Source organism: Ovis canadensis, chromosome X (assembly GCF_042477335.2).
Source record: "Ovis canadensis isolate MfBH-ARS-UI-01 breed Bighorn chromosome X, ARS-UI_OviCan_v2, whole genome shotgun sequence".
NCBI classification, from domain to species: Eukaryota; Metazoa; Chordata; class Mammalia; order Artiodactyla; family Bovidae; genus Ovis; species Ovis canadensis.
This window is the reverse complement of record NC_091727.1, coordinates 36,644,726-36,660,211: the sequence shown is the minus strand read 5'-3', so window position 1 is coordinate 36,660,211 and position 15,486 is coordinate 36,644,726. Positions and strand designations below refer to the sequence as shown.

Below are 15,486 nucleotides of genomic sequence, written 5' to 3'. Positions count from 1 at the left end.
TAAATATTAATTTTTTTCTGTCATAAAGCAAAAATCTGTAAAATTAAATCCACTACAAATAAACAAGTATCATTGACTCAGTTCTCCAAGAAAATAAAACTATATGAGTTCAGTTAAGGCTGAGTCTAAAGTCAATGGTCCAAAAGCTTATCCAGGAACAGCCCCTAACAAAAGAACATTGTTGAATATTTTAAATATATTAAAATAGTGAGTACACAAATATTACTGTGTCTTATGTAACTTTAATGCTATCAGTAATAATGAAATATTTGACTGTTTTATTTTTTAATGTTAACAGCAGAAGCAAGGACATCATCCTAGGAGAAGGGTGTCATTGAAGGAAAGATGTTACAGATAGAATTTTTGTCATCAAATTTTCATTTTTTTAAAGATATGAAATTGGTCAATGTGTGGAGAATGAACTACAAGCAGTTAAGAAGAGACTCCAGAGAGGTAATTTAGGTTGATATAATTATAAGGCAAAAAAAGATGATGACTTGTTGTAAGAAAAAAAAAATGTGACAATGGGACAAAGAAAAATAAGATTACTGACATAAGGATGTGGATAGACATGGTTTAATAATTGACTCAGTAAGAGGGTAGAGGGTGAAAAGGAGGAAGGTGTCAAGGATTTTGCCAAATGTTTGACTTGGCCATCTACATGGTGGTGACATTCAATGAAAAACAGAAAAGGAAAACTTTGGGGGAGAAGTTGAGTAGTTTAGTTTTAGACATGTTAAGTCTGAAAAACCTGAAATAAACACAAAGTCTTGTATAGATGTCAGTTAAGTAACAGTAATGGAAGCGATTGCCCAGGGAGAGCAGAGTGGCTGAGAAAATGTGAAGGTTCATGACAAATGCTAAGGAACACTCACTTCTAACATACTGAGAAAAGGAACAGCGGTCCACAAGAGAATTAAAGAAGATAGAGAAAAAGAATAATTCTAACATCAACTGTATTTATTGAACATTTAATATACGTCAGAGAATGTGTTAAGCATTTTATTAATCATCATCACAATTATACAAGGAAGGTATTATGTTTATCCCTAATGTATAAGTGAGGTAATGAATATTCGGGAAGTATAAATTATTTGACCAGGGCCTCCCAGCCAGTTAATACTGTAACCAAGATTTGGACTCTGGAAGACCTCACTCAGGGTCAAATCAATTAAATGAATGCTCACTGAATGCCTAGTATATGCCCAATGCTGTGTCACACATGAAAAGTATGTTGAGATTTCATGGCATTGATTTCCAAGAAAACAGACAAAAAATACACTGAGAATAAGTAGTGCGTGCTTCTCTGGGTAAGAGAGGATTCTTAGGACCACTTCTGGGTCTGATCCAATTTGGCAAATTTCCTGCTTTAGAGATGATGCTAGGCTTTTCTAGACAGTGATGTAGAGAGAGGATGCTGATGATCAGGGGAAGAGAGGCAGTGGGCATTAAGAGCAAGAGAAAGGTCATATATTCGGGGTAAAATAAACCTAAAGGAGTCCTAAGGTAGCCGTTGAAATCCAGGAACAGTGTAAAGATCACTCTATGGACTTTTACTATTCCACATAATAACATGGTAGTAGAAAAAGTACCCAAAGATTCAAGAGAGGAAGAGGGAAATGTTTGCAATTCAAAAAATGCTAAGATTTTTTTTCAATCTTCAATGATTAAAAACTAAGAAACAATAAAAACATAAACGAGGAAATTGAGTTTACCAGAGCACAAAACACTAATATTAGAAACATCTTAAAGACTAAACCATGTTTTTTCAAAGTGAAAAGATAAGCACTACTTGGTAAGTTATGCAAACATTCTTACAAGGGGCAATACAACAAAATGTATTTGACAACATGTAGCTAAATCCATGGATAGTTACTCCATAATAGATTATTAAAGAGAAAGCAATGGCACCCCACTCCAGTACTCCTGCCTGGAAAATCCCATGGACGGAGAAGCCTGGTAGGCTGTAGTCCATGGGGTCATTAAGAGTCGGACACGACTGAGCAACTTCCCTTTCACTTTTCACTTTCATGCATTGGAGAAGGAAATGGCAACCCACTCCAGTGTTCTTGCCTGGAGAATCCCAGGGACGGGGGAGCCTGGTGGGCTGCCGTCTACGGGGTTGCACAGAGTCGGACAAGACTGAAGCAACTTAGCAGCAGCAGCAGCAATAGATTATTAATATAAGACATCATGAAGTTGTTACATAGATAAACTCTAGTATCTATCTCAGTGAGAGTACCACAGAGAGAAAACACAGCTATATAAATCATGAACTTGCCGAGTGTGGCTTTTTGATGTTCTCTTAAGTATATATAAGGGCTTCGCCGGTGGCTTGAATGGTAAAGAATCTGCCTGCAACGCGGGACTCCCAGGTTCAATCCCTGGGACAGGAAGATCCTCTGGAGAAGGGAATGACAACCCACTCCAGTATTCTTACCTGAAGAATTCCATGGACAGAGGAGCTTGGCTGGCTACAGTCAAAGGGGTCGCAAAGAGCAGGACACGACTGAGCAACTAACACTTTCACTGAGTATTTGTAAACACTTATTTTTTGACTCTAAAACTATAAAATATTTGTCACATAAAATCCTTTTGGAAAATTTTATTAAAATCATCTTTGGTTGCTGAATCTATTTTCTGCTTAAGTGTTTTTCTTCATGAAAATACATAATTCTCATGAATATTTATATACTGTGCTTATGGGTAATGAGGACTTTATGACACTTTATGGGCACTTGCTACTGTGAATATAAAACATACTATCAATTTTGGTAAGGGTAGAAAAAAGTATTCATCTCCAAAAATGAGGGACAAAGGCAGCAGAAAGAAAATGTGTTTCACTGATAACAATTTGTTTCAGTTTGTAAGGTAATGGCAATTAATACTTCATAATACTCAATTATAATTTACCCAGAATAGTATTAACGACAATACCATGCACACATAGTAAAACTTAATGTGAATTATTCTTCCTAAAATGTGTGGACTCAGGTCCATATGTGTACTTTTATTAAGTAAGTAATATTAGTCAATTAAAATTCAAACATATATTTTTTACTTATAGTTTTTATATGTAATAAAAATGTACAATTTAGTAAGATTTTAGAATAAAATCTAGAATTTAGAATCAATTTAGAATAAATTTAAAATAAAGAGAGGATATGATCAAAGCGTTAAAGAATTTGTAATGGACAACAGTTATGAAAAATTTTGCAAAGTAAAATAATACAAATAAAATTCTATCAATTACATATCACTGCTCCATAATCAGATCTAAAGGACTATTTAGACCAGAGTAACTCACCATAAGAGAGTCATCCTTAACACTGGAGTCAGGCACAAATGAGCCTAATATTTCACAATCTCACAGAATTCAGAAATTCAATAATTTAAAAAAGTATGGAAAGTGAAATAACTAACATTCAGTGAGGAACAATTATCAGTTTTATTTGTTTATATCCCAGGAAGAAATCAGTAAAGTATCAGACTTCCTTTGTCTTAATAATTTCCACTGTTCATTCAAGCAGCCCCAGAGAATGCCCTCACTTAGTATAAGACAGGTTTAGATATAAGACCTGTTTCATGTACCCAACAAGCAATCTCAAGAGAGAAATGTCCTGCCTGTCTAGAGCTTGTCCTCATCTCAGCTTGAGAAAAATGTTAGTGTTATCCCAGATGCTGAGAGAATGAATCAAGAGAATGAAAGGATAAGTGATTCAATCAAGAGAATGAAAGGATAAGTGATTGTATGCCTACTATATATCAATGACGAGTGTGTGGTCATGCAGACACAAGCACATGTGTGCATGCGCACACACACACACACCCCCCATGCCTTTATGCAAACTGTTAGTGTTATGCAAACAGTAAGAATCTCTAGAAATAACCTCATGGAGAAGAGAGAAGCACTTTTTCTTTCAATAAAATGTTAGTAAGAGCCTGCTAGGGATCAGTATGTGAATTCAAAGTTGAATATGATAGAGAAAAAAACAAATCTTTCCTGAGTACTTGTGGTAAGTCAAGTACCATATTACAGCCTTCGGTACATACATAATTAACCACAGTATATTTTATTAGTCAGTTTATAAATGAGGAATCTGAAGTTCAGTGTTCTTAAAGATACTCATTCCAGATCACACAGCTTGGAAGGCACTGGGCCCCGATTCTATTTCTGGAAAGCTCTAAGGACTGTGTCACTTCTATGACACCATTCTATGTCTGTCCTCAAGGAGGTCATCAGTCATCTGAGTCAAGTTATATTAATAAGAATCATAAGGATGTAGATTCATTTTTCCTGATATTACCTATCAGTTTCTAAAATAGTAATCCTACTTAAGGACCTTCAGTTTTGAGCTTTTCTAAAAGACAGACCTAATTTTTGAGGGGCAGGGTAAATCAGAGAATACATTAATTGCACAAGAAAGACTGAAGGCAGGGGGAGAAGGGGACGACAGAGCATGAGATGGTTGGATGGCATCACCAACTCAATGGACATGAGTTGAGCAAGCTCCAGGAGATAGTGGACAGGGAAGCCTGGCGTGCTGCAGTCCCTGGGGTCACAAAGAGTCGGACATTACTGAGTGAGAGAACAACAATATATTTCAAACATTACCAATTTTCTTCCAAATGTGTAAGTTAATTTATAGAATAGAAAGCACTTACCTGGCACACTGCCATGGTTAATGATACTAATCTCTTTACAATACACTTTACTACTGGCAACCAATGTCCCAAAATTAATTTCTGGCTCAATTGCCAATTGACATGATGGAATCAACCTAGAAGAGGAGAAAAGAGGACCATATGATGAATTTTAACAACTATAACCTCATGGTTAAATCCACAGGGACTTTTTTTTTTTTTTAGTGTTTTGAATGTTGAGTTTTAAGCCAATTATTTCACTTTCCTCTTTCACTTTTTTTTTAATTTTTTTAATTTTAAAATCTTTAATTCTTACATGTGTTCCCAAATATGAACCCCCCTCCCACCTCCCTACCCATAACATCTCTCTGGGTCATCCCCATGCACCTTTTATCTTAACTCCTTAAAAGAGATTTCAGTTTCCTTACAGGTCTGCTGGTGGGACATTTGTCAGTAAACAAAATTGTGAAATGAAGACACAAAAAAAGATAATGAGAGACATTTAAATTTAAAAATCAGATTTTGTGCATAAATACATGGCATACCCTCCCAAGTACTCACCTTGAAAGGTTACCCATGTATCGCTATTTTTTTTTTTTTTTGCAGCTCAAAACATACTTGGAACTCTGTCTTGAAATCTCCACCTAAACCATACATTATTTTGCCCACCCACCTCAGAAGGGGAGGGGGCATACATACACCATACATTCTTTTGCCCCCTGCTTCAAAAGGGTACCAGTTATCTTAACAAAGTAAGTCATTTGGATATATGCCATATCTGATGAAATAAAAGAAGGTGGGATACTATAAAATATCACTTGGAGACTAAGAAAAGGTCTAAGAACAAAAGGATACAATTGATTTTCCGTGTGTATATCTGTAGCACATGTTTTCATTAGCATTTAAAAAATCCATTCTAATCCTATATACATGTTTCATAAGGATATATATGGACATATATGTTTTTAATCTGGATACTAATTTAGTTTATAAGGCATCATTAAGAATATTATCCTGTTTGATATTAACAATTTTTCTGAAAGATAGGTAAATACTATGGCTCCTATGTTACAGATGCAAAACAAGAGAAAAAAGCCTAAATTATTTATCCAAGGAATTATCTAGATGTAACACTGAGGAACTTAACGTTGAATCCATTTTGTTAGATTTCATGTACATTACCTTAGAAACCTAATAATGATGATAACAACATCAATAATAAATGTAGAAATGACAGATCTTTACTGAATCTTTAGGTTATATGCCAGACACGTGAATTAATTCACTTAGGATACAACCTCCAAAATATAAATATATACATGCATGCATACAATCATATATGCATACAGACATACCAAAATTCACAAATAAAAATACATGAAGAAAACATTCACAAATACTGTGTTACTCATTGATGGTCTGGGCCTTCTTTCTGGGATCTGTGTTTATATGTGTTTTTGTATTATTGGATAGGTACAGACATTCCAGAAATCAGCTAGGACTGTCCTGTTTATGCTGCATATTCTAAGAAACACCCATGTTCTTCTCATAAAGAGACTATAATTTTGTGACAGAAAAAGATCAATGACCTTGTACATCTCTTTATAATATACTTATATGTATATATTAATTGTGTTCATAAAGAGTTTATAAGATCTAAAAGAAGAAGAATAATGCAAGCAATATAAAATGAAAAGCTGAACACTTTTTCAAGCTTTTTCTCTAGCTAGGTGTGGAAAAGAATCTTAATAATTTCTTGAAAATCTTTCACATATACATATAAATGTACACACATGCATACACATATATATGGTTTAAGGAGTAAGGGTGTGGTGATATGGTAATATTTAATAGTTTCTCTGGCTTTCCTACTGGTTAGTCTTCCTCTTGTATAAAAAAAATTCTCTGGCCCATATGTACCACAACATGTCAAGATATTTGACCTCTGAGAATGAAAAGAATCAAGCCACCTATCAGGAGAAGTGCCTCTTGACTCCAAATGCTCTCTACAAAATGAGTTACCAGTTGAATCCTATCTAAGGGTCACAATTGAAGGAAATTCTGGAGAAGGGAATGAATGACCAACACACTAATACCAAGTACCAGTTATCTCCAAACTTGGAAATGCTCTCAAAGCTAAATAAATACCTTCCAATGGTACAAAGGAATAGCTTATTCCTTGCCTAAAATGTGTCAACTGTTTGATTCCTATGCAAAATGGGATGCTGTGCTAAAGCAGAATTTCTCAACATGGAGAACCCAAATAATTGCACATCTAAATTTAGTTCATGAAAAAAAAAACACAAGGAAAACTATTAAAAGGCTTATATCTAATACTAATATTAATATTTCAATATTGATTATGCTAGTGGTGGACAAATAGAAACAAAAAAATACTTATAGAATCATATTTTGCTGTAAAAAGAAGGATTGTACACGTATGTATATTAGAAATACCTAAAAATTCTACAATAGCTTTAACAGGTAATTTTATAATAAACAGAACATTTTTTCAGTGTAAAATGAAAAGCACAATGTCTTGGTCAAATAAATATTTGTATTAAAGTTAATCTCCAAATCAGTTATTTAATTCTATATTATATTCATTATAATAATCCATATTCTTTAGCCAATCTCAGAAGAGCACCATTTTGACTTTTTTTTTCAGATTTTATTTTATTTTATTATTTTTTTTTTACTTTACAGTATTGTATTGGTTTTGCCATACATCAACATGAATCCACCACGGGTGTACACGTGTTCTCAATCCTGAACCCCCCTCCCACCTCCCTCCCCATGCCATCCCTCTGGGTCATCCCAGCACACCAGCCCCAAGCATCCTGTATCCTGCATTGAACCTAGACTGGCCAAACATCTGCATTATTTAAAATTCTGTGAAGCAAATACAGCAATAATTTAAAATTAAAATGTGACTATGGGGTAACAATAATCCATTTAGGAATACATACAACATAAAAATAGAAAGTAGAATGTTGGTTACCAGAGACTGGAAAGTAGGAGAATTAGGGAGATTTTGTTTAAGAGTACAATTTGGGAACTAGTAGATAAATATGTTCCAGAGAGCTAACATAAAACATAGTGATCACAGGCAACAATAATACATTATAAACTTCAGTGTTGCTAACAGACAAGATCTTAATTGTTGCCACCACAGGAAAGAAATGATGACCAAGTAAATGTGATACAAATGTCAGCCAACCCTATGATGGTAATATGTTACAATGTACAAATGTATCATATCAACATGTACACTGTCAACTTATACAATGGTATATTAATATGTGAATTGCATTTCAATTTTTTAAAAAAAGTAAAATAGAATTAGAAGGAATAATCAATTAAGAAGTATAGTAGCAAGTAAGTCAAGAGAATAAAGTGGCCCACAGAAGCAGTAATGATTAACTGTGTCAATGCTGCTGAGAAATCAAGTAAAAGACAAAGGAGGCACCAACAGACTGGCAATATGTAAGAGCTACTTCACTGGAAAGCTGGGGAAGATAGTCAGATGGATTTTATTGGAGTGAGAATGAAAAGTATGATTGTAGAGACAGTAAAAATAGCATTTTAAAAATAAATCTTGCCATCAAAAGGTACAGAAAATATGACAGAAATAAAATAGGATGTGAATTCAAGGGAAATAAAAGAATACAAGCAATTGTTGAATATTTCTAAGTGATCTTAATAAAAAACAGAAAACTAGTCTCTCATTTGTTTTGAACACTACAATTTGCTAAAAGAAATTGTTCTTGAAGTTCAGTTTATTTTTTTTTTTAAAGATACTATAGATACAAAAAGCCCTATTAGAGAAAATAGAAAATATTACTATGACTCTTATTTTCATCTGAAAGATACTCAAAATGTTAGCCTCAATTATGAATACATACCCAATTAGAGGGATCTCTATTGTTTTATTTCCTATTGAAATAAGAAGTTGGTCACACATGTCTTCATTCTTATCAGGATGATATTCCACCATAGCTGTTGTCTGAAGGCCAGAAGCAAGTGATTTATCCAGATTGGTCAAAATCAGTTTGAACTTCAGTGGAAGAAAAAAATAATAATAATTACACATCTTAACTCATAATAAGAAAATAATATGAGCAACTGTAGTAAGGAGTGTACATTATTTCAAGAGATATATTAAGATACAGGCAATATTCCTGCCCTAATGATTCTACATGCTTCAGATATACTTTTAACGGTAAATGAACTGAAACTGAAAATGCAGTCAGTCGAGAAATATGTAAATGTTCAAGGGCTCCTTTAGAAGCATGAGGTACTAAAAATCAGAAAAAAAAAAGGGGGGGGGGAAGAGAGTTGTGCTGAGTCACTCTGTCATGTCCGACTCTTAGCCTGCCAGGCTCCTCTGTTCATGGGGATTCTCCAGGCAAGAATACCGGAGTGGTTTGCCATGCCCTCCTCCAGGGTATCCTTGCAACCCAGGGATCGAACCCAGTTCTCCCACATTGCAGGCAGATTCTTTACCGTCTGAGTCACTCAATATACACCTTTAGAAGTATGAGGTACTAAAATACAGGAAAAGGGAATACTAATCTAATAAAAATATTATTCAATCCCAATACATATATAACATACATGTATAAGCACACATACATTCATAAATACATATAGCATTTTATATACTTTCTGCATGAGGACTTGGACTTCAGAACGTGGAGGAAATATAAAAAGGAATAGACCGAGGAAAAAGAACTTTTATTCTTGAAAAACATTTGCTAGACTCCAGGAAGAACTGAAGAGGGAAAGAGAAGAACTTCTATGTATTAAGTACTTCTGGTAGGTAAAGCATTTGACAACTATTAGCTCACTTAATATACTTCTACAGCCCTGTAAGGCTGATATGAAGGCTCCCAGTGTAGAGATGAGAAACTAGGGCCTGTAGGTTCAAGAGTGTCAGTGAGGACTTAAAACATACATCTATCTGACTCTAAAACTTAAGCTCTTTCCCCACAACTAGAAACTCCTGAATATATAATCTCTTGTATTATATATCCCTTGAAAATTACATAATGTTTAAGCCAGGGACTAATCAGGTGTCATATGAGTGATGCAGACCTAAATATCATGAAAATCCAAGAGAAAACATGATAACTGTGGGCTAGGAATGAGTACATTCAATGCAGGTTTAGAGGATGGATGTTTAGGGTAGAGAAGAAGCAAGAAAGATGCTCCCTATGGAGGCAGGAATATCTCAGGCACATGCAGAGAAAAGAATAAGCAAAATAATCTTTCAGCAGGCAGCTAATAAGCTAGTCTAGCTGGGCAAAGAGCTTCAATGAGTAACAATGGAGGTCAAGTTGAAATTAACTATTCAGGGCTTTTAATGCCAGACTGAGTACAAGCAGTGCTTTCCAGCAATGAGGGTAATAGAGTACTAGAAAGATGTGTTGATACAATTGGTCTGAAAGTGTCATCCTTCCAGCAAACAATGACTCTGAGACCTCATAACTACCACAGCCCAAATTTCAACCCTCATCAATTACTAAAAAAAAAAGGGGGGGGGATAAATATAGGTCTTTGGGTGCTGAAAGTCCACATAGCAGGTTTGATCATCTTCCTTTAAAAAAGGACAAGGAGTGGTTCAGCAGCATATACTCAAACTACAAGTTTCTGAACACTCTGGGTGGTCTGCAAAGGTGTCAAAGGCACCAACCCTACTCTTAGGCACTTATGATGTGACCAATGAGGTGAAAGTAACACTTACCAGACACAAGTCCAAACTCTAATGAATGTCTGTATATGCAATTAGTATCCAGTAGGGGAGAAAGAGACACGACTGAAGCGACTTAGCATGCATGCATTGGAGAAGGAAATGGCAACCCACTCCAGTATTCTTGCTTGGAGAATCCCAGGGATGGAAGAGCCTGGTGGGCTGCCGTCTATGGGGTCACACAGCAGTCAGACATGACTGAAGCAACTTAGCAGCAGCAGCAGCGGAGAGAAAGATTTTGGAGATAAGAGAAGATTTGTTTGAGAAAAATGAAAACTCACTTTTGACGCTCGGAGATGGACAGGATTTGGAAGGCGGTGATTCTTACACGAGGGAAGAATAAAAACACGGGTCAAAAGAAAAGGAAGTCTGAGCCAACATGGGTAAGAGGACAATGACAAGAAAGACTGGCCTGACAGAACCAGAGGCCACAAGAGTCAGCAGAACACTGAAGATAGGACTGGGTCTTAGTTTTCTAACAGCAACCCACAGTAGGTGGCATACACCACCGCATATGGCAAACAATAGGTAATGTGGGACCTTGGAAAACAAGGTGGAAAACAAGCACTGATGTGTGTTAAGAGAATTGTTTCCTAAGTACCTACAATAGTGATGACAGCAATGCTCTTTACATAGCACCCTGTTTTTTGTTTCCTCCAAGACAGCGAATGTATTTTTTTACTAATCTATCCCTTCCTTAATTTCCTTTACACCTAGGAAGGACCAGGAATATACATCATGATCTAGCAACAAATATAAGTTCACACTGATATCGAGACCATGGCTTTGGCCTCTAACTAGTAAACCTGTCTGGCCATTCTCTTGCTAATGTCAAGACCTGTGTTCTAAATAAAAATCACACTAAAATGAAATATATTATTTTTCTTCTGACTGCACAAAAACCGCTCATACAAGTGTCTCCTAGACATCCATAAAATAGTGTTTGCCCACATCTGGGATTTACTGCCAACTTGACTTTTAAAAGAAAATATATTCAGATGAACATTCAACTGTTTAATAAATATGTAGTGAATTAGTGAAATAATGAATGATTTCTCTAATCTTATAGTGTTTGTAGCAATCAGGCACTTCCTGATTTAAAGCATTAGGCTCTGTATGATTTTATTACAAAATAAACACATTACTACTGTCAAAACATGTAAATACAAAAATCCATAAAGAATGATAACATTTATATGAAACTCAAGAACTGACTATTAATCTGGTTCATTACAAGTCAGTACAGTGGTCATCTACCTCCATAGGGTGATTACTCCAGGTACTACAGAGAAACTTCTGTAGTGTTGGAAATATTCTATGATTTGATCTAAGTGGTAGCTACATGGAAATAAATGCATATAAAAATTCATCAAGCTTTACTTTCAGTTTCTGTGCACTTTAGGGTAGGCAAATAGTACATCAGTTTTTTAAGTGTAAAAAGTAGAGCAAAAGACTGGCTTGACTGAACCATAGGCCACACGAGTCAAAAAAACACTGAAGACAGGACTGTGTATTCATTTTCTAACAGCAACCCACAATAGTTAGAAACATATGTAATTTTAAGTGAACCTTTCCATATCTGCATATAGAAGTCCAGCTGCATTCAGTACCATTATTAGGACTATTTCAGGAGAAAATGCAGTTATGCATCACTTACATATCAAAAATTATTTTCACCTGTCCTATATCAAGTCTCCTGAGAACATGTGATCATAATAAATTAATATCCATTTATCCACACAGTCTAAAATAACAGTGACAGAGATGAAGTTCTGTCAACTTTTAAATCAAAAGAAAGGTGAAAAGATAGGGATAGCCTCTTAGAATATTAATTTTGCTGATTATTCAACTTGTACTAACTCCCTCATTAGTTTTGTTTTGTTTTGTTTTTGGTCGCTGCCATCTCACCAGGGATCAAACCCTGTAGTAGAAGCATGGAGTCTTAACTACTGGACCACCAGGGAAGTCCCCTCCCTCATTAATTTCTAAGTTTTTTGAGGGCAAAACTGTCTCCATTTTACATGCCTCACACCTACTTTCTATTTTGTAGCAGGTGCTAAACAAATGTTTGTTACAGTATCAATTAATAAACCTTCCCGCTATCCTACAGTAGCTGGAGTAATCAGACACTTTATGACCCAAAGGGGAGTTAATAGAGAATAAGTTGTCATAATTCTACAACATCATGAAGCATACATTCTTGGCTGTTAAAGAGGAGAGACACATAAAATCCTCTTCCCTTTTTTCCCCAAACTCCAAATGAACTGCGAGATTCCAGATCAACTTTTCTCCCCTGACTCCCAGCCCCAAGCAAAAAAGGTGGGGGGCGCGGGGAAAGAAAAAGAAACAAACAAAAAGGCCAGCCCAGCAAATCACCGCTTCACAGGAAGCTCAATTCTGCCCGCACCCTCCCCAGGTCCTCCTGAGGCCCTGCTCTGAACACCCCTGGGTGTGTTACCTGTGGCTTGACAGGCTCCTGAAAACGGATTTTCTGGATGCTTCGGCCGAGATTGTGTACGGTAAGTGGGAGGCGGTAAACCCTCCCTGCCAGCGCGTCCAGAAATTTCATTTCCGACGGGGTCACCCGCAGCTGCATGTCCTTTGCGGTCTCCAAGTCCCGGGCCACGAGGGAGCTCCTCTCGGTCTCCATGGCCGTGCTTTATGTAGCCGGCAAACCGTCGCGGACTTGAACACGGACTAGCGTGGACGCCGTCGCTAGGCAACCGCCCGACGCCACGCGATCTCCTCCAGCCCAGCCGGTTTTGGCGCCACCCAAGCTGCCGAATTGGCAACCTCACAGAGGCTGCAAGCTTCTGGTGAGAGTACCCAGTATCCCAGGTGTCATCAGAGTAACTGTAAAACGTGCCTTGGTCACCCAAATCCCAGCCTGGCAGGATTTTAAGAGGCCACTGGCAGGGTGGGCATTTTCTTAGACCTCTCTTAAGATTAAGCTTAAAGAGCAGTGAAAGTATGTACCCAAGTAAGAAACAAGATGTAACAGTAACGGAGGAGGAATGCAATGGAAACACAGCCAGATCCCCCTGACTCCGGCTCAGTTGCCTTTAGGCTAGTGTTTCTAAAAATCTACTAGGTATCCTCTGGGTTTTTGTTAAAGTTCATAATCTGTTTTCAGTAGATCTGGGGCAGGGCCTAACACAGTCCCAGGTGATTCCAATGGTGCAGGTTCAAGGACCACACACTGAAGAGAGGTTAAAAATTTTAAGTCGTCTAGGTGTACGTTTCTTCATTTGTGAAAGAAGGTGCTGCTCAGAAGATTCAGATCAAACATCTCCATGGCTATTTAGATGAGCACCTTTCCAACAGGTCTAAATTCACACTGCCCAATCCATAATCTCTCCTCATCTTTCATCTGCTGTGGTAGTCCTTGGTTTCAAAACATTAGGTGAATGCTATTTCCCTGCCTTAATTGCCTCTGATAACTTCACAACAGTTTCTTCCACAGACCTTTATTAATTTGCAGCCAAGCAGTGCAGAAATGGCTCCCCCCTCCACCTCTTATTTTAAAAACCATATAGAATTTCCCACTCACATAAAAATTTATTTATAATTAGGTGCTTTCATTTCCTCACTGCCATGGCACATAACCTTCACTCTGAATGGACTAGCCTTTCCATCTCCTGGTCAAACAGTTACTCATCCTTCAAGACCTAAATATCTTTGTAGAAAACTTTCCCACAATTTTTTTACAAGATTCTCACAGTTCTAAGATGATCAGTAAGTTATTACTTCACTATAAACTATAAAGACAATTTTTAAAATTTCTTGGAATTGTCAGTAGTTGAAAATAGTGGAAGTAGTGGTGGTGGACATTGTGATTTACAGATTCTTATGAACTGAATAAAAGCACCTGCATAATTTTTCAGATTTCACTATATTATGACTTTACAAGTGGGAGATGTGAGTCACACCTGGATTTTTGTGCTAATCACTACTATGATATCACAGTACAAATCCAGTGTGTATCTTGTAGCCCCTATGCAGGACACCTTTACAGCACAGAGAGGACAACAGTGGCCCAAGGAACTTGACTGAATCAAGACCACAGTCCATACAAAGCCCTCTCATCAACTTCTGCCAAAACTGGAAATTCCAAAGAGGTCTCAAAATTGCCTACTGCCCATTCTCAAGCAGACTGTCTCAAGTCTAGACTTCTGTATAGATCCTAAAGATACAGTGATGTAAATCAAATGCAGAACAAAGTTTCCTTGTTCTGTTCAAACTCTCATCAACAATGTCACATAGCTCTCTCCAACTTCCCCAAGCATAGAGCTCAATCTGTTGCCCTTAGTAACTATAATTAAGCCTTCTTGATTTTTTACCTTTTTTTTAACCTACCCTAAATGTAAACTTTAGATAAAGTACTCTAAACACTTGCATCATGTGTTTAACTCCAAAGTATCTTCTCCAAATTCTATTATCAAATAATGGACATATGAAGGCATAGTTGGGTGAATTGTAGGCTGTTTTTAGTCAAAATTTTAAACTATTCATGATTATATAGTTACTTTAAGGCTGGACAAATAACAAGAGATTTTTACATAACAGTGATAAAAAATATAAACAGTACCTTTTCTGTGTGTGTGTGTATAATTTTCTAATATGGAGGCTTCATGGAGAATAATTTTTATTGTATATCATGGATGATATGTGTGTGTTCATCTTTGCCAGATTTCTAAGGCAGCATGGTTGGCAGGACTTTTATATAAAAATCAAAGTAGGCACTCTGACTGGAATACTTTATATATTATAAATAAGGTTTAATTTTATTCCTCATTATACTAAGGATGAACTAACTAAAACGAGGACTTGAAGATTAAGTGGACATGCTAAATGTCCACTACAGACTTGCCATTCTTCTACTCTGAATTAGTTCAAGAGAAAAAAATGTAACTCCTATCAATTAACTATAAATTTTGCCATGTAAAACAGATATCAGAAGTCCTACTTCATACTTAACTAGTGGAAACTCTAATGGTGAGTGTGTGTGTTAGTTTCTCAGTCATGTCCATCTCTTTGTGACCCCATGGACTGTAGCCCTCCAGACTCCTCTGTCCATGGGATTCTCCAGG

The 15,486-nt window shown here is 36.5% G+C and overlaps 1 protein-coding gene across 1 annotated transcript in view; it reads right to left on the bottom strand.

The window, feature by feature from the left end:
- CFAP47 (cilia and flagella associated protein 47) overlaps positions 1 to 13,055 on the bottom strand; it is a 507,952-nt gene extending 494,897 nt beyond the window's left edge. The window contains exons 1-3 of the mRNA XM_070291173.1: positions 12,855 to 13,055; positions 8,550 to 8,701; positions 4,666 to 4,781 (exon numbers count right to left, since the gene is read on the bottom strand). Of these exons, the coding sequence (XP_070147274.1) occupies positions 4,666 to 4,781; positions 8,550 to 8,701; positions 12,855 to 13,046 (460 nt within the window). The 5' untranslated portion in view covers positions 13,047 to 13,055. The remainder of the gene's footprint in view (positions 1 to 4,665; positions 4,782 to 8,549; positions 8,702 to 12,854) is intronic.
- Between the last annotated feature and the right edge of the window lie 2,431 nt (positions 13,056 to 15,486).